This window comes from Sorex araneus, chromosome 3 (genome assembly GCF_027595985.1).
Source record: "Sorex araneus isolate mSorAra2 chromosome 3, mSorAra2.pri, whole genome shotgun sequence".
Taxonomy (NCBI): Eukaryota; Metazoa; Chordata; class Mammalia; order Eulipotyphla; family Soricidae; genus Sorex; species Sorex araneus.
In genome coordinates, this window is record NC_073304.1 from 46682578 (window position 1) to 46705983 (window position 23406).

Sequence of the window (23406 nt, forward strand, 5' to 3'; positions counted from 1 at the left end):
CTCCCTCCAATTCCCCTGAACACCTGGAAGTCCCAGCAGCCACATCTACCTCCTACGGCCACTGTCATGTCAACTCATTGGTCCAAACTACAGATCCTAAAGTCTCTCGATCATATGGCCACATATAGGGCTGTGTGACACCTTTAAATTCCACAATATTGAAATTCCAGTAGGAGCACACCCAATTAGATGGAAAAGTAACATAGTAGCCACCTAAACTCAAAAAAACAAAAATAATAACACAGAAGGCTCAACTAAGAAAAAAGAGCTTAGTAAATCCTCAAACAAGGACTTAACCACCCTCTGGTGAGATATAACAACTTTCACCTATTTTCTTTACTGAAATATTTTTTATTCTATTAGCCATTTAGTTGTAACAAGCAATATAAGATAAATTATTGTGTACCTGCTTAGGGGGCAGGCTTGGGAGGTGGTTTGCAAAATGAGGATAGTAGTGGAGGGAAGGTCACTCTGGTGGTGGGACTGGTAATATAACATTGAAAGCTGGCAACAACTGTAATATGAACCAACTCTGTAAACCACGTGTTTAAATAAAGTATTTTATTATTTTTTAAAAAATAACCATTCTTTGAAGAACACTGCTATTCCACCATCTCATTTTAATTTATTAATGATATTTTTTTCACATTTCAAATATTCTGTTGAATTTTTTTAAATTTATTTTTTTATTGAATCACCATGTTGAAAGTTACAAAGCTTTAGGGCTTAAGTCTCAGTTACATAATTTATTAATGATATTGCTCTACTGCCTATTACTAAGGATCAAAACGTCAATGGTTGGTGTGGGTTGTTGGGGAGAGCTCAAAGGGCTGGAGCACATGCCTCACATGTTCAAGGACCCAAGATCAGTCCTCGGTACCATATGGTTTCCAAGTGCCACTAGGCTTAACTCTAAAGGCCTGCAGCTCCACTAGAGCACTGTAGTCCCAGCTGGACCCAAAAACAGAGTATCTACAGGCTTAATCACTGAAATCATCCAGTCAAGTTGATCACTTACTCCAGGAATGGCCTCGTAGGTATTTCCCACTGCTTGGAAGGGCCTACCAAAAAGTCCGTAAAAGAGCTATGGAAAACATCTGTGCATATGTTGTTCAAACTGAAATTGCTGGCTTATGATATGAGGATAAAGATGCTTCCTTAAGCCACACTTCAAAAGTAGTTAGCTGATACTGCTGATACTGCCCTTTAATCCTTAAAAAACAAAACAAACAAGCAAAAAAACTCAGCAATTTACCCAGAGTTGCACTGGTAGAAAGCAAAATGGAAACACAACTTCTTCTACTCTTCTTTTTCACTTTTCATACAAAAATACAAATAAGCAACAAATATAAAGAACACATAATATGGAATACATATGACATACACTACTTAGAAGTCTCTCTTCGCACAACATGATTATCAATTATGTTTACTGAAAGCACTATAAGTTATATACTATATACTTTGTGAATAAATAAAGATGTGTTTTTAGTTTATCTTGGGTGAAATTAAAAAAAAACTGGAGCACAGAAGTAAATGTATCAAGAAGTAAATATGTCAAAAATTCAAATTACAATGGATGCATAACTTGGCCCTTACAGCAGGCTACGGTTACATTTTTATGTACAAAGTTATAGCCAAATCTTATTTCTGATATAAACATGCTGACAAGGTGTGAATTTCCAAGAAAAAACACGAGGGCGCCAGAGTAACTCGAGTGTTCGGTGGCCAAGAGCCTCCTACCCAGGTTGGTTCATGGCGACAGACAGACAAAAGACCCGGGAAACAGAAACTGGGCCCCAGGCTTTTCAGTAGTCAATTTATTTCTCTCTGCTCCCCAGTGTAGTTCGATCTCTCCTCTTACAGCACAATCGTAGTCTTAGTTTGGTTGTAGTCCCAGTCATCATAGTTCCATCATTCTAGTCTCCTCATAGACCTCAAAGTCCTCTCTTTCTTATCTCCTTTCTAGTCTCGTAATCCTTTATTTCCCCTTACCGCATAGTTATATAGAAACCATGAAGGGTGGGGGTACACATAGGTGGGTTTGGACATTATAACAACAAATAGAGGTAAAACCACTCCATCAGGGGAAGTTCTAGGGGATTAACTCAAAGACAAAATCTCATTTGAGGGTTCAGCACTCTAGATTACTAGGAGATCCGCTCAAGGGCGGAATTCCATCGAAGGGTATATTGCTTTTTCCTTTCCTCAGCTAGTAATCCCATTTAAAAAAGCATAGTAAATTTACCTCTGATAATATTTCTAGGCATTTTATATGAACACATTAAGAGATATATATTAAGCTTAAAGCTTGGCTCTTCCTGGGGATATCTCACTGTATATCCCAGACCAGGTTAGTCTTTCCTAATCCCAGCAGGGTCCTTATTCAGTTACTTCTTTTTTAGGTCATGACAGTTTGTTCCATGACCATGCTCTTAACTTATTATACTTCTGGTCATTAGCTTGTTCCCTTTGGATTCCAGGGTAGCTTACAGTTGGCCCTGGGTCCATCCAGTCCCTTCGTCAGGACCCTCCTTTTGGGAGTGTTAGGAAATAAAGGCAATTGAGGCTTAAGTCAGGTAAATATTATGGATGTCCAGGAGTAAATATTATTTGGATTCAATTAACTCCTCTGTTACAAAGCTTAGCATCAGCTATCTTCTTGTGTTTATACAAAAAGGACATGCTAACCATACAAATGACATAAAGGAAAGAGAAAAGCAATAAAGGATTATTAGTGCTTCATGGGGACTGAAGCAATAGCACAGCAGGTAGGGCGTTAGCCTTGCATGCAGCCAACCCAGGTTCTATTCCTCCATCCCTCTCGGAGAGCCCAGAAAGCTACCAAGAGTATCCTACCTGCATGGCAGAACCTGGCAAGCTACCCGTGTCATATTCGATATGCCAAAAACAGTAAAAACAAGTTTCACAATGGAGACGTTACTGGTGTCTGCTTGAACAAATTAATAAACAACTGGATGACAGTACTACAGTGCTACAGTGCTTGATGGAACTGGGTGTACCTCAGGGGCACTGTTGTGGGAGTGGTTCAATAAACATAAGCTCCCTGTGGGAGGAGCAAAGACAACCCAATGTTATCCAACAATAAGAATTTTATGACTGCCTTCATAGCGTATGCATCAATATTGTATTGATTTATACTTTCTTTCACTTAAATGAATACCATTTAAATCTTCAGTACCATATGATCTTCGGTACCTTTGACCTTTATTTTCAGAAATGAAAAAATCTTAATGAGATTTTTATAAGTATACTTTTCTGGGTAAATGCCTTACAAAATAGAGTAAACACATTTGAGAATTCTACATTTTAAGTGATTTCAAACATAAAAACAAAAACAAGAGGTCAGAGTGATAATATAGTGGGTAGGGCATTTGCCTGGCATGCTGCCAACCTGGATTCAATCTCCAGCATCCCATATGGTCCCCCAAGTACTGCCAGGGGGACCTGAGTCCTGAGTGCAGAGCCAGGAGTAATCTCTGAATATTGCTGGGTGTTACTGTTACTGTTTTTGGCATATCAAATATGCCAACGGTTGCTTGCCAGGCTCTGCCGTGCGGGCGGAGTACTCTCAGTAGCTTCCCAGGCTCTATGGTCACCTGAAGAACTCCACATTGGGTCCCATGTCCTAGAATAAAATGAACAGTGTGAGAGACTGTCTGAGTTCATCATGTCAACCAAGACCATCCATGGTAACTCACAATTCCAGAAGGCCAAATCAAAACGTTGGACATGGGAGTCTCCCGGCGGACAGTTCCAAAATGAAATTGACCACATCATATTCAATCAAAGGTTTTGCCTCACCGATGTCGCTGTTGTCCCAAAATTCCAAATGGGATTGGATCACCGTCTTCTTCAGGCAAAATTCTACTTCACAGAGCAGGGAGAAAGGGCTGCAAAGGTTAAGTTTACGAAGAGAACTCCCAGAATGACTACCAACTGGGAGCTCTTTGGCACTATTGCGGCAATGTGGGAAGATGCCATCACTGACAACATCAACAAGGATTACGATCGACTGGTTCAACACCTCCATGACTTCGTGAAGAATGCCAAGAGTGGGAAAACCACAAACAGATGCCTGTCTTTGGAAACTCTTGAGCTCATTTGCCAACGTGGTTTGGCACGAGCCTCAGGCAACCATAAGCTAACGTCTGAGCTCACAAATCTGTGCAGAGAAGCGATAAAGGAAGACCTCAAAGAGAGAAGAGCAGTAGTGTTGGCCGATATGGCAGAAGTCAGGAAAAGTATTCGCAACACTCGCCTGTTCTTCGCTAACTACAAGACCAAGATGACTGCCCTCCGACGTCCTGATGGATCTATCACATCTTCCAGAAGGGCAATGGAGAGGATTATTCACGATTTCTACTCATATCTCTTCAACAGCCACGTCCACCTGCCCATATACCAAATTCTGCAGGATGGATATGTCATTCCCAACATCTTCCCTTCCTAAATCTGAGACGCCATTTTGTCCATAAAGATGCATACAGCACCCAGTCCAGACAAGGTCAGACCCGAACACCTGAAGAATTTGCCACCAGTACTCGTCAATACACTGGCTCAGATCTTCACATGCTACCTGTCCACATGCAAGGTTCCATCCCGATGGAAAACCAGCAGGACCGTTCTGTTGTACCAGAAGGGAGACATCAACAACATCAGCTACTATCGCCCAATTTGCCTGTTGTCCATCGTCTACAAGTTATTCACTGAGTCATCCTGAATAGAATAGACAGAACACTAGACAAAGGACAACCATGCGAGCAAGACGGGTTCCAAAAAGGATTCAGCATGATTGACCATATCCACACGGTGCCAATATCATTGAAGTTTCGAGAGAGTTCAAAATGCTGCTCTATCTAACGTTCATCGATTTAAAGAAGACCTTTGATTCTGTTGAGACTGAAGTGGTTATCGAAGCCCTAGCCAAATGGGGCATTCAAATTCAGTACATCGAGATCCTCCGTGAGCTATATTAAGGATTCACCACCAGGATCTCACCATTCTACAAGAAAGTGATCATTGACATAAAGAGAGGGATTCAACAGGGTGATACCATTTCACCAAAACTCTTCAGTGCCACCCTCAAGAACATCATGCAACGACTGGAATGGGAAGGAATGGGAGTGAGGATAGATGGTCGGCAATTACATCACCTCCGCTTCGCTGATGACACTGTTCTCATAACACTAAACATTAGCCAAGCAGCACAAATGCTGGTCGACTTTGACCGAGAGTGTGAAAAGGTCGTACTACAGCTGAGTCTCAGCAAAACAATGTTCATGAAAAACGAACTAGCCCTGATGTTCCATTTGCTCTCCATGGAACCAAAATCTCTGAATGCAGCAGCTATGTATACCTGGGTCGAGAACTCAACATGAGGAACAACTTGGTGCCAGAACTGCATAGGAGGAAGAGAACAGTGTGGAACATCTTCAAGAGCATTGAAGAAGTGGTTAAGAGGATAAAGAACCTCTGGCTCCAGGCACATCTTTTCGACTCCACTGTTCTTCCTGCACTAACATATGCCTCAGAGACCTGGGCCCTACGAAAACTGGATGAGAATGCTATTCAGGTATCCCAAAGAGGAATCAAAAGAGCTATCCTTGGAGTATCATGTTTCACTCAAGTGAAGAGAAGTGAGAGAAGGAATCCGAAGTTCTGACCTCCGTCAACGGTCAAGAATTAGGGACACGTAATGCGATTCAGAGACGACCACTGGGCTAGAGCTGTTACCGACTGGATTCCATTGGATGTCAAAAGACCACGTGGCCACCCACCGACAAGATGATGAGACTTCTTTGTCAAAACCCTGAATGAACGGTTTGAGGCTCTTCCTGTTCCCGGAGCGAGCAGATATCATTGGGCTAAACTAGCATGAGACAGGAATGAATGGAGACGTTACTGGCACCTGCTCGAGCAAATTGATGATCAATGGGATGACAAGTGAAGTGATACAAGTGATTGCTGGGTGTGACCCAAAAAGCAATAATAATTACAGTAATAATAATAAACCATCATCAAAATATCACCAAATAATAAATGTATTTTAAATAATCAGAAGAATGAATTAATTTATTACATATTTCTATATTACTTCTGCTCTCCTAGTTTGATTGTAATTGGGCCTCCTCTATTGTTCTGTCTTTAGGTAGTCTTTAGAATACTTACGGTCTTTCATTCTGACATTATAATTCTATTCCTCTTAGAAACTCAAAAGTAGGTTTTCTGTGTTCTTTTTTTCTGTAGGTTTAAAGATACCTTTAGTCTCTGAATGTTTCATTACAGGGTCTCTAATTATAGTGCCTGGAATTCAGTAGATATCTAATGAACATTCAATTGAATGTTCCTTGCCTCAGCTTAGTTTTTAATCTCTACACCAAAAGCACCTGCTACAATCTGATTATTTGTGTCCCTGTCTTCCAATTCATATACTGAAATTCTAATCACCAAGTGATAGTGTTTTTGTAATAAATAACCACCTTTGCGAGGTATTAGACTATGAGGATCCTTGTAAAAGAGACCTTGAAGAGTTCCGTTGCCCCTTCCTACATGTGAAGAGCCAGTGAAAAGATGACTAATGAACCAGGAATCTCTTACTGTACCAGGAATCTCTCACTAAACACCAAATATGCTGGCATGATCTTGAACTTCCCAGACTTCAGCAATGTGAAAACAAATAAATGTGGGAATATGTTTGTGGCTAACATACATCCAATTTGTGGTAATAGCCTACACAATGAAATTCTACTTTCATGAAACTGGATAAATATTTTTCAAAGAAAAATAAAAATGAAACCTGAAATGTAGTATCCAGTTTATCATATGATAGATACATCATATAACCAATCATAATTTGGACAAAGTAATTTTAATGTAGATTTGGGATACAGACTCAAAATAAATCATAAGTCATTGGCAACTCCTAATATTTTCATAAAATAAATACAAGTAAAAATGAGTAAGAACAGTCTTTAAAGGTAAAAATGAACAAGGACTGTTCAAGCCCGTGTTCTCTTTTGAACATGTATCTTGCTTGCTGTCTGTTTCTTTGCTATGTTCTCTCTTGAACACACTTCTTCTCTTTCTCTCATCTTGCCTCTAAGTATATTTCAATAATTAAAAATAAATATAAAAAAGAACTGCCTTGGGGGCTGGAGCGATAGCACAGCGGGTAGGGCGTTTGCCTTGCACGCGGCCGACCCGGGTTCGATTCCCAGCATCCCATATGGTCCCCTGAGCACTGCCAGGGGTAATTCCTGAGTGCAGAGCCAGGATTAACCCCTGTGCATTGCCAGGTGTGACCCAAAAGCAAAAAAAAAAAAAAAAAAGAACTGCCTTGCTTCACTATTAGATCTCCTGAAATTCTTTTCTATGAAAGAAAGGTAACAAACCCACAACGCCTGTGTCAAGGTTAGGACAGATCTGACATACATCAGTCATTTCCCTGACCACTGGTGGCTGATGTGGGTCGAGCAGAGAAGCAGAAAAACTCTTTTCTTGAGTCAATCTCTATTACTCTCTACTTTACTGAGTTAGGGACAACAGAATGAAACCCATTTTCCCATGGGCTAACTGATAAAAATAAAAGTTAAATTCTTTCTTCATATTTCTGATCACAAAACATCATCTAACTTCTACATAAAGACCTACATTAAAAAATTAATAAAGGAAGAGGAGAAGGATAAGATAATACAAAATTGCATCATGTAACTTTGGAGACATCAAAAAGGGAAGATGGCTATTGCTGCTAGATAGTCCCTTCCACCTGTCTAGTGTGGAAAGGAGCCTGGCCAAATGCGTAGATGAGCTGCTCAGTCTTTCAGGGAAAAAAATAGCTGGCTTCATATATTTTTCTCTCTCACTCCAATTATAGTTTCTTCAGGCATGATTCCACATGCACCTAGTTCTTGAAGCAATACAGGTCCACAAATGCCATAAGTTTGAAGCAATCATACTTACGTAGCTTATGTAAAGAAGGTTCACTCTTGGGTAATTAACATGCAACAGAGTATCTTACACAGAACCAAGAAATCTCAGTGGTCAATTGAAACCAATAATGATGTAGAGAGGTGAGGAGTTACTTAGAACTATTCCAACAGGTAAGGGATTGGAACAGAGGAACTTTTTCCCCCTTGAATCAGAATTAGATAACCGAAATAGATGCTCTAGAAAGCAAAATGAACACAGTATCAGGAAGAATAATCAGATAAGAATGCCTATTAAATATATAGATATATATGTGCTTTATTTAGTGTTGCTCAGGGACTCAGGGTTGGGTTGGGTAACCATGTGGTACAAAGGAAGGCCTTGTTCATGCTAGACATATACTCCACTTGAACCATAACCCTGGTCCCAGTGGTAGTTTTTTCAAAGCATTCAGAGAGAGTGACTTCATAGACCCTGATGTGATAAAACTAAATAATGAGCTGGAGAAATAGTACAGCAGGTAACACTTGACTTTCACACAGTTGGCGCAGGTTTGATCTCTGGCACCACGTGTACCACCAAGAGTAATCTTTGAGCTCAGACCCACGTGTAAGCCCTGAGACTCGCTGGATACAGTCCTAATATATATATATATATGCATATATATAAAGATTAACAAGAAAATAAGTACATACAATCAAGTAAGCATCATATATTCCAATATCTTTGACTCTCAGTCTGGGTCTAACTATGGTGGTTCTCTTCTAGCGTCAGTCCACTCCCAAGAGTCAGAAGGACAGAAGGAATCCCAGCTCCCACAAGTACTGATTAATATTTCCCCTCAGCAAGGTCTAGACTCTAGATAAATAGAGAGCAAGGTCAGGAAAGAATCTGAGGCTCCCTTCTTCCAACTGGTCTGTGGATTCTTTTTCATCCTTAGGGATCAACATTTTACAAGCATGCTACCTAAGAGTGTGGCTTTATGCAAGTTTCTAAGAGGCTAATAATCTTTTCAATATAATCTGATAGGCAACATTTAAACACTGGAAATATTCTTTCAATAAAGGACAGGAAGTAAATTTTATATAGGGGATAATATTAATAGGAATTGTACTGTGCATAATTAGTTAAAACTTGACTGATGAGATTGCGACACATGTAAGTCAGCAAGAAACCAAAAGGAGGGTCTGTAGGAAAAGTGTAATGACTTAAGAGTATCTACCTTGCAAATGTGTGGTCATGAGTTCAAACCCTGAGTGTCCTTTATGTGTCAGGTGTCATTCAGTCGGCTATTTGAGCCTGGCAACCCTGCTGTCTCTAAGGCCTGGATCACCAAGAAAAGATATGAAGGGGTGAGGGACAAAGAGATAGTATGGTGTTTGACTTGCATGCGGCTGACCAGAGTTCAATTCCTGGCATCCCATATGGTCTTCCAGCACCTCCAAGAGCAATTCCTGAGTGCAGAGCTGGGTGTGGCAGAAAACAAACAAAACAACAACAACAATAAAAACTAAAAGAAATCTAAAAGGATCAAGTTTTTTTTATTTCATTTTATTTTGGACCTCTAATCAGTGCTTTGGAGATCTGAGGGGGTCACTTGCAGCATCTGTTGACCATGCCATTCAGTTGATGTTAGAGTTTAAGGATGTGGTGCTACTCAGTCCTATGGGATGAGAGCACCAGTGAGGTTTGGGGGAATATGTGGAACAGGATATAGAACCAGGATGAGGCTGTGCAAGGCATGTGCTCTACACCCTGTAATATCTACCCAGTCTCTAAGATATTGCAAATGTTGTATTACTTTTCATTTAAAATCTCCCATTAAAGTACTTAGTTCTTCCCATGTTGCTATTATGGGGGTGTAGCAAATGGAATCAAAGTTCACACCCAATATAATATTCTTTAATTTTCATAGAAAGACTGAAGAAACTGAAAAGCAGTACTCAGAAAGCTATGAAATGGGAATGAGGGCTCTGAACTTAGCTACTTTGAGTAGCTAACTGTTTTGTGCTGTTGTGAAGGCTGTTCACTGCACGGGACTATCTAGCTACAAAGGAGCAGGAATTCAGACAGAGATCTGCTTACCAAGCTTTGAATATAGCATTGCTTATATCTACCCACAGGAAGAAATGCTTTTTTAAATGCTCCCCATTCCCAATACCTATAAAAGCATTATGCAAACTAGAGATGGTTCTGCTTTAAATAATGACTTAATATCTGACAGGTTAGAGAGAGAAGCATGAAAATTAACTGATTTGATTCCACCACAGGAGGATTAAAATAATGAAGTCTGGTCTTGAATTCAAGAACACTTTTCCTGTGTAGTGATAACATAGGGTAATGGCCATATAAAATTAAAATTGTGTGGTGTAAAAGAATTCAACCTAATCCCTCAAAGTGAATTTACAGAACTGGAGATGCATAAGGAACAAGCAGAAAATTTGACAAGGGATTCCATTGATGAAAAGCACTTGAGAGGCCTGTGGCCCAGTAGATTTACAGCTGAAACCAAATGGAGAAGTGATTTGCCTAATGTTAGTGGCAAAACTGAATTCGGACCCATTTTCTGGTTTTCCGTCTTAACTGTCACAATTGCCACGTTCCACCACCATAATAAAAATTGGCTGTGTGCCCCATTGTGGGAGATGGTGGGACACAGACTAGGTCTCCCACAAGAGCCCGCCCACGGAGGTGAAAAAGCAGGAATTAAATACTGAAAAACAAGCCACAATTAAGAGGGGCCGTATGAAGGAAGTGGACGCGCCAGAAGCAGGTGGTAGGGAAGGTTCAGGTGACCCACGCGGCAGGGCAGGCGGGGCTAACGCTACATAATCAATGTCAGCCGGCTAACGACGTGGTTTAGGCCTTTGCAGTTTAAGACCCAGAGTGCACAGACGTAAAACTAAGCCTCTTTCCCTCTGGGTTCTGAACCGCCTTGCGAACAACAACGAGGAAGGCGGCCGCTTATTCCGCGGGAGAAATTGGGGGCGCGAGCGTACACGCGCGGCGCCTGCGGAGACGCGCTTCCGGGGCGGGGCGCGCGGGCTTCGGGGCGGAGCCTACAGGCTGAGGGGGCGTGGCCCGGAGGCCGAGCGCCGCCTACGTGGGGCTGCGTGACAATGGGCGGGTCGCGGGACGCCGCTGCGGCGGCCGCGAGCCCCGGGGGAGGCGGAGCCGCCGCCACTCTCCGCCGCAACCCAGGTCGGGATTTGAAAGATTAAAAACTCGGGCTGGGGAAAAAAAAAGGGCGGCGGCGTTGAATGTGTGGCGGAAGCGCCGGGGGCCACGGCTCGGCTCTGGGCCGGGCAGCCGGCGGCGGCATCTGCAGACCATGAATTACCCGGGCCTGGGCTCTCCGCGGAGCCCGGAGCGTAACGGCCGCGGCGCGGCCGCCTGGGAGCTCGATTCCGAGGCGGAGCCGGGTTACGGCGGCACCGGCGTCTGCTCCTTCGAGCACTTGCCCGACGACGAGCCGGACGACGAGCAGCTCCTGACGCTGGCTCTGCTGCGCGGGGAGCCCGGGCTGCACTTGGCGCCGGGCGCCGAGGACCACCACCACCTGACCCTGGACCCGTGTCTTAGCGACGAGAACTATGACTTCAGCTCGGCCGAGTCGGGCTCGTCATTGCGCTACTACAGCGAGGGCGAGAGCGGCGGCGGCGGCGGTGGCAGCAGCTCCTCGTCGCTGCTGCAGCAGCCGCAGCCGCCGCTGGACCCGTCGAACTCGGGGGGCGGCGGGGGCGCGGGCGGGGGCTCGGGCGAGAGGAAGCGCACGCGGCCGGCCGGCGCGCCCGCCCGGCACCGCTACGAGGTAGTGACGGAGCTGGGCCCGGAGGAGGTGCGCTGGTTCTACAAGGAGGACAAGAAGACCTGGAAGCCGTTCATCGGCTACGACTCCCTCCGCATCGAGCTCGCCTTCCGCAGCCTGCCGCAGGCCCCGGGCGGCCAGCCCCGGGGGGCCGAGGACGCCGCCGACCGCGAGCATGGCAGCGAAGCGGTGCCCCCCGCCGAGGTCGCGGCCGAGGACCGTGTCCGCGGCGGGTACCGGAGCGCGGCGGGGCCCGCAGCCGAGACGGAGCTGCCGGGGAGCGTGGAGCGGGTGTGCGTGCGCGGCGGACTCTACGAGGTGGATGTGATCCAAGAGGAGTGCTACCCGGTGTACTGGAACCGTGAGTAGCGGGCCGGGGGAGAGGGAGGGGGGCGGGGGCGGGGCGGCGGGGAGGGGAGGGCGCCGGGGGTGCCTGCGGCTGGCGGGGAGCGTCTGCAGGTGAAGGGGCTTGGTGCTTGGTGACCGGCGCCAGGGCCGAGGGGTCGGGAGCCCGGGGGTGCTGGAGGCGACCCCGCAGCTGAAGCCCAGCCCCGAAGGGTTTCCTCGTGGGCTCCCACCCGCGTCTTGGTCCTCGACCTGGGCAAGTCTCGGATTCGCTCTCCTCCAACCCGATGCTGCCGCAGGATTTCCAGAGCGGCCGGGCCTCGGGAGTGGGAATAGATTTCTTTTTTCTTTTTTTTTTGTTTTTGCTGGAGGTTCTGAGCGAGAATCAACAGTTCGCTTATGGAGTCGAGAAAAGAAAATGAGTCCCAGGCGGGAGAGGCAGAGAGGAGCGCGGTGGGGGCCCGCCGCTCTCGCCCCCCTCTCTGCGGAATAAGCGTTTTCGTCCCCAAGGTCCTTGTTTACACCTATTGAGTTGGGTCCTGTAACCTTGAAAAAAAAAAAAGGCAAGGCCTTGTGCTTCCCATCTGTGAAATTGAGGCAGTTGTACATCTCTCAAGGCTGATGGTGGAGACTAAATGAGGTGACAGATGTGCCTCAAGGGCTTGGAAACTCTTGCTCGTCACAAACGTGAGAGAAGTGTTTACAGTGAGCCCAACTTGGCAACCCCATAGTTGGGTTTGTAATTAAATTAGAGAGAGGAAGGAGGAAGGCGATCATAAATGTCTGCCATTCCGTGGAGCAAATGTTAGATGTCCTGTATAGCACTTTGTAATTACAAGTTATTGATCACCAATAATTTGTAATAATCGTTGGGAGGTGTATTTTTTATGAGACGGATGCCCTAACTCAAATGTCTTTGCCAACTGACTCCCAGTCTTAGGTCCTTAGTACCTCTTACAACATACTGCTTGGTATTAATTGTAAATATTGATGACTTAGCTTTCTTTCTGTATATTAACATTTTATGGGCAGAGTCCATCACTTTTTATCTTTGTACTCTCGACGGACCTAGTGCAATAGATAAAATTAATCAAATGAATCAAAATAAACCTAATAATAGGTATTGAATTACGTCTGTGCTTCTGATAGTATCAAAACATTCCCATGAAGCATGAGTCACTAAGATAGCAATATACTGTGTATTAAATCTCCAAATAAACTAAACACAACCCAAATTTTAATTTCTTACTGTACTTCACAATAGCATTTAAGCCATTTCCTGTTATTTTTCAAAACTAGATTTGTGTGGAATAAGTTCACATCCTTTTGATTTTAAGTACTCTAAAGATCAGGTATATTTGTATTCACTTATTTATCCAGCTTTCACTTTTTAATAAGTATTTATTAGTAAGACCTTCTCTTAAGTAAATAGAAATGGTGAATTAAGGTAGATAAAAGAAAAGTTCTTACCCTTTAGGGCCTTTTCATTCACTCTACAAATCACCTAGACATCACTATTATATATATATATATTTTTTTCTTTAAAAGCACTAAAGACTTACTGGAGCTACGAAGTTGGATAAAATCAGGGCATTTAAAGATAGGGAACTAGAAATCAAGAAATTACTCAACCATTAAGTCAACTGAAGTATTTTCACCTGGAATAATGTTTTCTTTTGATTTGTGATAAAATAGTTTAGCTGTTTACAAACTTAGTTTCACATATGCAATTCTATAGTTGAACTAAATTAATACTTTATAGAGAGTTGGGCTTTAAAGAAGAAAGGATTCAAAGAATAAGGGATAAACTAATAGGCTTACTGAAATTAATGAACTTTGCAGAATGTATTGAAGTAGTTCATAGTCTAATGATAGAATACTCTGCAGTGTCCAAAGAGCATCTGACCAACTTATGGGTAAGGGAATTAGGAAAGCTTTTTTAGGTATATTGTTATAAGACGGAGTCTCAAAGGATGAATTGAATCAGGTATGTGGCAAGAGGTGGGGCATTTTGGCTAATGCAGAATATGTACAAGAACAGAGAAACATTGAACCTGTGGGATACTTTGGGAAATGAGGGCTATACCTGCAGGATTAAAACAGATGGTATGTTTGGGTTTTGACCACCAGCCACAGTGATGGTTGGTTGACCAAGTATTGGAGGACACTAGAAAGGAACACCTGCCTCAAATGACACACCTTGGAGAGTAACCGGAAAGGGAGGGAACAAGGCAGGGTGGCTGTGCACTGCAGAGGAGTTTGGCCTTTATCCTTTGAGTAATGGAGAACCAAACAATGAAGAACCAAACTTAGTGACAAGACAAAGGTTGAAACAGAGTTGGAAAATATCATTAGAATGTATCAAAATCAAGAAACCAAATGTTAGTGTCTTAAATCAAGATTAACTAAAAGTTAACCTAAAGAGAAACCTAAATTTAGCATCACATCTTCTGTCTTACTGCAGAATGCAGAGTGAATAGACCACTTATAATTTAATTTTTAACTAGCATAACCGCAGCATCCATTTGCATTTTTCAAATAGTTTTCTGCAAAAGACAGTTCTTGAGAGAATTCAAGGTACATTAAAAGCCTTCATGTATGAGCTACAATGAAAATGAAGCAGTACTTTTTTGTCCATAATTACTACCACTTGCAAAATACCATGTGACTTTGCTTCCATTGGTTCCTAAAGTCCCCGCGTATTATATACGTTTTCACATCTCAGAATTCCATCCCAACATGGTCTTTTAAGTTTTTCAACTTTTGTTCAAATGTGAGGGCTCATGTGATACTTTGCCGTTTTTGACCTTTCTTCCATTTTTCTCTTTTAACCTTCCTAGAAACTTTTTGAATAGTGATGATAAAAGACTAAGGGGGGGGGGGAATCCAATGAAGTCCTACTTAGAATGATGGTAAGATTCCAGTGGCCATTGAGACTTTGACCTAATTGAGTCCTCTGCATCTGGGCAATAGGCCAAGAGAGCTATGCATAGTCTAAAAGAAAGGTGTTAATTTATATTTACTCTTCCTTTTGCATTCTTATTAGCAGGTAAGATTTGAACCATTTTAGGCATGAATCAGAAGGGGAACAATTTGTCTTCTGTCAATGGGAAGCCAATATTATATATTCAGAAAGAACTGTTATAGGATACAATTTTATTGTCTGTTTAGATATTTTTCCTACTGCATATGGACATTTTAGATAAAAACTTGATCATTGCTGAGTAATGGCTAAGTGAACTCCCTTGTCCAATGTTCTTCCAAAATTGCTTGTAGCAACCTAAGATATTTGTTTTAAGGATAATTATACAGATCATGTTTAGAACAGTGGTTGGCCAAAGTACTATTTCTATGTAGATTTCAGAAAACAGTATAATGTAGAAGCTTATGTGAAGATTAATTAGGCCTATACCTCATCAGAGGTGAAAAAGTATAAGATAGCAAACCAACTAGTTATAGTGATGGGAAGGCATATGACACATAAAGATATCTGTTGAGTGTAGAAGCCTCATCGCAATTCTGATGGTAGTGATTTCTCCATTGTGCTCTAAGGAGTATGTAGCTAATAAAATTATTTAATTTACTAATTATTCACATGAAGGTAGTTTCCAGAAGTCATTAAAAATAGGCTTTAATTTTCTTCCTCTCCTGTCACTTTCTGGCATACTTATAAGGCTTACTTGCACTATGATAACTCTAACCCCTTTTCAGTTTTGAACATTTTAGAAAATTGTCATACCTCAAGATCTACTAAAGAGAAAAGAATATTTCAGGAAAATGAGGTAGAAAAGTTAAAACTTTTTTCTGTCATTACCCAAATTACATAGCACTGTAGCACTGTCGTCCCGTTGTTCAATTTGCTCAAGCAGCACCAGTAAACTCTCCGTTGTGAGACTTGTTGTTACTGTTTTTGGCATATTGAATACGCCACGGGTAGCTTACCAGGCTCTGCCGTGCAGGCAAGATGCCTCGGTGGCTTGCTGGGCTTTCAGAGAGGGATGGAAGAACTGAACCCGGGTCAGCCGTGTGCAAGGCAAACGCCTTACCTGCTGTGCTATCACTCCATGTTTATTAATTTTAACTCAACCATCTTGTAGGACTTTTTCATTCAGGGGTCAATAACCTTTTATAATTAATAATCCTTTTTGAAGCACACCTCCTAATGGAAAGGTAATGAATTCCAAGCTGGTAGAGACTCTTACTTGCTAAGAGTCTGCCTCTGATAAAGCAGACTTACAGGGAATAAAGAACAGGGGTTGACATGCCTCCCAAACTCCGAACACATGTTGACTTCTGTCTCTTAACTCTTTATGACTTTGTTATCTTGTACTGCCCAGACTGAAAAGAAGCCATGGCTTGCTTTTGGAATCCCTGACAACTGCAGAATCTTGGCAGGAGTCTTTTGAGAAACCATTCCAGGTCAGGCTGGCTTTAGACTGACTTTTTCAATGACCTATTGAAAAGCACAAGGATTTGAATGACTAGTGAGTGAAGTAGATGGAAGGCAGGACATGGTACCACTTGACCAATTGTTCAGGAATTTTCTTTCTGAGCATTGTAATATTAGTTTGAAAAATTATCTAACATTTTATTGAGCTACTTTATTTATTTATGGCTCAAATGCAATAATGCATGCCTGTACAAATACTTCCTATTTCTACACAATAACTTAAAACTGTTGTTTTATTCTGGTTTTTTGCTATGATCTTTTTAGAACCAAAGAACTGTATCTTTTTTGTAAAGAACAATAATAGAATAAAAGACCTTATGTTGTAATCACAGAATCCTCTGAGAATTGTGGATACTGAATGAGGTAAAAAGATAGAAAGGAAGAAGGAAATGGTTAATATGCTCACATGACAATTACTAGCAAGAGATAAGGGGAAGTGTGCAGTTCTAGGATCCCTGATTGGGGGGAATCTGACCCTAAGACGTCTATCATTTCGTCATCTGATAGAATTGAAACTTTAAAGACAAACTTCAACATCAATGACAGGGTATAAGTATAGATAGTCTTCTGTTTTGCCAAATATATTTCTAAAAACTCAATTTTAAAAGTATATTTTGAGGGGGTTTCAGGGTTTTTTTAAATTTTTTTATTTTATAAGTAGTTCACAATATTCGATTACACTTAATATTCAAACACCCATCCCACCACCATTATACCTTCTCGTCACCAGATTCAGGATATTTCCATCCCAAGCCCCAATCCCTATCAGGGAATTATTTTTTTAAAATCTACTTACATGTTCCCTATAGTTCTGCTCATTTGAGTCCTTGTCAATAAAGTGAAATTGTTTCCAACAGCTGATGTTAAATCTCTGACCAGAGAGTGGATTAATAGGATGAAAAGTGTAATACTTTTTGATATCTCTGGATTAGGGGACAAGTGAAATTGAAGATGGTGAAAAGTAGGAATCCTAAAACTAAAATTCTGCAGAAATGATAGTATAAATGTAGTTCTATTTACATGTTGCTTTCTAATCTTATCATATTGCCACACAAGAGTAAATTCTATACATTAATATTCTAGTGCTTATGACTTAATATGTATCAAGCTATGTCTACATAATCTTTATAATCATTGCACTGTTCAAATAAAATTTGTTGACTGATGAGTGAGAAACAGATCAACCATTGGTAATTGCATTGTTAGTGATACTTTTACACAAAGGACTTTCAGATAACTGAAATAAAAATTTCATCCAAGTGGATTGCTTTTTCAAATAGTTTAATGTTAAACTTTTATCTGTATAACTAAAAATTCTCTCTTTGCTTCAGAGTGAATGTTTGGCTGCTTTTTGATACTGATGCAACATAACCTTGAGACATATGATATGGGACAAAGGAATAAACTAACTTCTTTTTTTTTTTTCTTTTTGGGTCACACCCAGCAATGCACAGGGTTTACTCCTGACTCTGCACTCAGGAATCACCCCTGGGGCGGTGCTCAGGGAACCATATGGGATGCTGGGAATTGAACCAGGGTTGGCTGCATGCAAAGCAAGTGCCTTACCTGCTGTGCTATTGCTCCAGCCCCCTTCTTTATTTTTGATTTGCAACCACACCTGATTCAGGGATAAGTCGGCTCTACACTCAGAATCACTCCTGGCAGGCTCAGGGTCCATATGGGATGTTGGATTGAATCTGGGTTGGCTGCATGCAAGGCAAGCATCTGACCTGCTGTACTATGCCTGTGGCCCTTGAAACATTAGATTTCTAAATTGTGTGGTGGAATGTGGTGTTCGATGATAACTTTGAGTGTTGATGCATAGATGTAATTCCAACCTTGTATTTTATTATTAAGATCAACTTTGAATGAGTATTTTATTGACTGACTCCACCATTTTATTACTTCATGGTAGATCCAGAATACTGCACATCTATCTGATTCACATACTTGGACCTTCAGTAAAACATGTTTCGATATTAGGGGAATCAAGTGTGTTTATGCTTTGGAAAACAAAATCTTTGCTTTGAGTCAAAAAAAGGTAGTCATTGGAAAGAGTCTTCTTCAGAGAGATTGGTTGGAGACCATTACAATTCCGGAAAACACCATGTGGCTTCTCAAACACTTTAAGTTTTTCTTTCCTGTGAGCTAAATGATCCTTGCCAGTATGACTAGGACTAAATGAGAAGAGGTGTCCATGTCCATAAGGTTTATGAGCAGGTACACGTCTTTACCTGGCATTTTCATTATGTAGCCAACAACTCTTATTTTGGAGTTACACCAATACTACGCATGGTTCTTTGACTTTCTTTGGAAAAAATTGGGACGCTTATATCTTAGAACATCTTTATCTTGTTTTCTATTTAGCCTGTTATATTTTGTGTAAAGTACATTATCTATTATATGGTTTTTAGCAGGGGAGCAATCTGTAACTACTTCAAATATAGTAAATGCCTCTAGTCTTGGAATACTGAATTGAATTGCTTGGAATTCTGATTTCCTGGCAAGATTTAACCTTGAAACCATCAAAATGTATGGTCAGTCACAGATATAAGGGAGAGCTGATTTACATTTGTTTTCAACTCGACTCTTAGCCTACCACTCTTCTGTCACTTTCAGTTCCTACTGGTTTTTCTAAAGAGGCGGCATTGTGTAGTGTTTGTGAATGTAAATGACCACTGGAGGCTGTCTGGCCCCAAAAGACAGCTCTGCCATTGTATTGTGTGGCTTTGGCAACTTAAATTTTCAGTACCTCAGTTGTTTGTTTTCTAAAATGTTTATTCTCACCACTTGGGATTGTTGTAATGAAATATTTTAAAGATTTTGAAATAGTCCATCATGACTAGTAAATTCTAATAATAGCTATTTTTCCTGCCTGATTTATTCTTTCATATTTGCAGCCTTCTTAACATTCTTGGCTTTCAATTCTCCTATTTTGTTTTGCAGTCTCTTTGCTGACAGAATTTTCTTGGCTTCTTAGTTCTCAATTAGGCATAGCCCTAGGGCCCCTCTAAAGGTTACCTTCTATTTTAATTTCATGGGTGGTGGGAGACCGGCTTCCGAGCAATCCTGCAGAGGCCTGGGGACCTCTGAGCAGTTCTCAGCTCACTGGGTCTGAGGTTCAGTACAAAGATTTGAGGATTCGATGCTACTTGGACCCTGTCATGCAGATTGCCTGGGCCGCCAGCACTGCTCAAGAGCCTCCAGGGTCACACCCAGGTAACATGTTGTGCCAGGAATGGACTGGGGTCAGCTGCATGCAAGCCATGAGCTTTAACCCCTGTACTATTTCTCCATTTTCTGTTACTTGAGAGAACTTGAAATTTCTAGAAAAAGCTGTGCTATCTTGTTTTTTTCCCCGGCTTGGGCCCCAGAGAGTGTATCAGTCATTCACTTTTTACAGATATGCCCATGGGAAGGAGGAATTCTTTGCTATAAAAACATTCATAAATTCTTGAGCATCTCTCTTTTTTAACCTTTTAAAAATGTTTTGCTATGCAGATCCCATCTCCCAGATGTGGCTATTCCAAAAACTCATTTGGAACATCTATACAGACTACCAGGATTTTTGATACAATAGAGAACTTTATAGCTTTCTAAAAGACAGCCCAGTTTTCTATTGAGGCAGAGCCAGTAGTGTTCTTGGTTTTCTGCCATGTTGGCAAGAAAGAAATAGACCATTAATTCCTCTAGAGTGAATACCTCAGTATAAAAACTTTGAGGGATGATTCTTAATTGATCTCCAGTTGAACCAGCAGTGGTAGGGATGGCAGCTAGGTTTTGGCACCTAGTTCAAGATGTAATCTCAAATGTAGAATCTACCTTAATCCATGAATTTGAAGTAGTCACGCCTCATCCAGCTTTGGCAGTAAAAGCAGAATGAGCTCAGAAAAGATATTTGTTTTAAGTTGCTCTGGTTTGGATCCTTTATATAGTTGTATTACTTTGGGGACCTTACCATCTTTGGCACAGTTTTTCCTTTGTGAATGGGGATCGGTTTTGACAGGTTTATTATAATAACTGTTGAAATACATATGTGTACTGGAACCCCTCCCCTAAAAGAAGAAATAATGTGTATGTTGAGTGCTTAGTGTACAGTGTTTGGTTCAATAAATATTAACTATTGTATTTAAGTTTGTCTGTGTTGGTCCTTGAACCAGAAGCCTAGCTTCTAGAAATTAAGAAGTGACTCATTGACCTTTTTTATTTGTTGGGGGAAATATGAGAAGATGTGGCTTTATCAAAATTGCTTCAAATACGGTAGCCATATGTATATACATATATGCACATAATACATGTATGCAAGTATTCTTTTCTCTCACACTATTTTTGAAGTAGAGTCTACATGTACCTACTTCATGCACCTCCGAGTACCCACCACAGAGACTAGCACTATGTCCACAAGGCACCGCCAGGTATGGCCCCTATTAAAAAAAATTATTTTCCATCTCATCCACTGCTAATATGCCATCTGCCACTCTTACTGGACCCTCTTCACTCTTAGTTATTCCCTTAGTTATCCTCCCTGAGGAACAGTTATGTGGCCCAAATTCAGATTACCAACTTGGACTTGTCTATTCCCTAGCTTTGTTTCTTCCTTTTCTAGAGGTGCTAGAGATTGAACATTGGCCAATCCAGTATTTTTCCTTTCTGACTTTGATTAGTGTAATAACCTCCACCCAACTTTACACCAAAGTTGTTGCAGATGGCAAGAGTTCATCTTCTTTAATAGCTGAATGCTATTAAGTTTTGTGTATGCATATATGTGTATGATACATATGTATTATGTATACTACATCTTTACTCATTCATGCTGTGCTCATCTTAGTTATCAAAAATGGAGCTGGAAAGAATATAAGTATACATATATTTTTTCAAAGTAGTGGGGGACTTGTGGGGAGAATCTCAAGGGAATCTGAGGGCCACTCCTAGTGATTCTCAGCTAATGGTAAGAGTCACTGTCTGGTGACTTCTAGTGATTCTCAACCCGTAGTGATAGTTAACTGGTCCTGTGATTTCAATGCAGGGCCCAAGATTGAGTCCTTCCTGGGCCCTGCAGCACTGGAAATTGCCTGGGCCACTCCCCATCCCCAAGAGTACACAGGGACCACTAAGGGCGGCTTCAAAGACTGCATGGTGCTGAGGATCCAAGTCTGACCATACACAGGACATGTACCTTAACCCTTTACTATAATCCTCGGCCCTAAAATTAGTGCTTATATATTATTTGCATAGTTTTCTAGGAGTTTAATTGCTAGATCACATGGTAAGTCTATTTTAGCTTTATTTTTTTTTTTTTTTTTTTTTTTTTTTTTGCTTTTTGGGTCACACCTGGCGATGCACAAGGGTCACTCCTGGCTCTGCACTCAGGAATTACCCCTGGCGGTGCTCAGGGGACCATATGGGATGCTGGGAATCGAACCCGGGTCGGCCGCGTGCAAGGCAAACGCCCTACCCGCTGTGCTATCACTCCAGCCCCCAGCTTTATTTTTTTTTTAATGGTTTGTTTGGGGCCACACTCAGCAGTACTTGGGGCTTACTCCTGACTCTGCACTCAAGGATCACTCATGGCGGAGCTCCAGGAACTATAATGGTGTACCAGGGATTGAACCCAGCTGCTTGCAAGGCTTGCACTCAACCCTGAGCCTCATCTATGGCCCTGTCACTTGTTTATGATCATTATGATATAGGCCAGTGTTTATCAAGTGGTTTTTTTTGTTTGTCTTTTACTGTGACTATTTCCTTCCTGTAGCACCCCCATCCTACTACTTGACCTCCTGATCTTGTGCTATGGGTTGGGTCCCCATTCACAGTTTTCACCTACGGTCTTCTTGGAATATTTTGATTACCACAGGTGCCATATGGGCCCTGGGTTAGTAACATTGATATAGGCTATTTTCACATTTCCCTGCTAATAGATGATGATCATTGTTGTGGTGTCTGTTGGTCCTGTATGTCTTTTAAAAGGTGTTATTTCTGCCCATTTTGTGGTGTTTATGTGCTCAATTTTATTCTTTATATTTTTTCAGATGTATGCTGTGCAGATATTTTCTTTGAGTTCAGTAAGATTTTCATTTTTAGTTTGGTGTGTCATCCCAATGTTTTTTACTTGTGTTTGCTTTGTTGTTGGAGTTCAGTCCACAAAGATGTCACTGAAGCCAGTGTGATTTGACTTACGTTTCCTATACTCAAAAAGTTTCAGGACTCAAAATAAAAGCCTTTCATTTGAATTATATTTTGTGTAAGATGTGAGGTATTTGTCTTATTTTATTCTTCTGGCATAGGGCTGTTCAGTTTCCCAAAACCATTTGTTGAAGAGATTTTTTTCCCTTTTGCATTGTTTGTCTTTGGCTCCTTTGTCATGAGTGGATTTGTTTCTGGGCTCTCAGTTCTATTCCTTTGAGCTGTGTGTCTATTTTGTTGCAAAACCATACTTTTTGGATTGTTATGGCTTGGTTATATAGTTTGAATCTGGGCATCATGGTGTCTACAGTCTTTCTTGATTACTATAGGCTTTTTGTGGTTTCATACATCTTTCAGTAATGTTTGTTCTATTTTCTTGAAGACTATCATTGGGATTTTGAACAAGTATTAAATTCATTGCTTTGGGTAGGCTATTTTAGCACTGTTAATTTTTCAATTTAAAAATATAGAACATCTTTCCATTTTTTAAAAAATTTATTACTTTTGTTTGTTTTTTTTTGCTTTTTTGGGTCACACCCGGAGATGCACAGGGCTTACTACTGGCTCATGCACTCAGGAATTACTCCTGGTGGTGCTCAGGGGACCATATGAGGTGCTGGGACTCGAACCCGGGTCAGCCATGTGCAAGGCAAACACCCTACCTGCTGTG

The 23406-nt window shown here is 41.4% G+C and overlaps 1 protein-coding gene across 7 annotated transcripts in view; it reads left to right on the forward strand.

Annotated features, from left to right (window-relative positions):
- Positions 1 to 11085: 11085 nt before the first annotated feature.
- The window catches only part of DDHD1 (DDHD domain containing 1), a 75481-nt gene continuing 63160 nt past the window's right edge, over positions 11086 to 23406 (forward strand). For all 7 annotated transcript variants that reach the window (XM_055131058.1, XM_055131060.1, XM_055131062.1 and 4 more), the window contains exon 1: positions 11086 to 12119. In XM_055131058.1, coding sequence (XP_054987033.1) covers positions 11282 to 12119 — 838 coding nt within the window. In that variant the 5' untranslated portion in view covers positions 11086 to 11281. The remainder of the gene's footprint in view (positions 12120 to 23406) is intronic.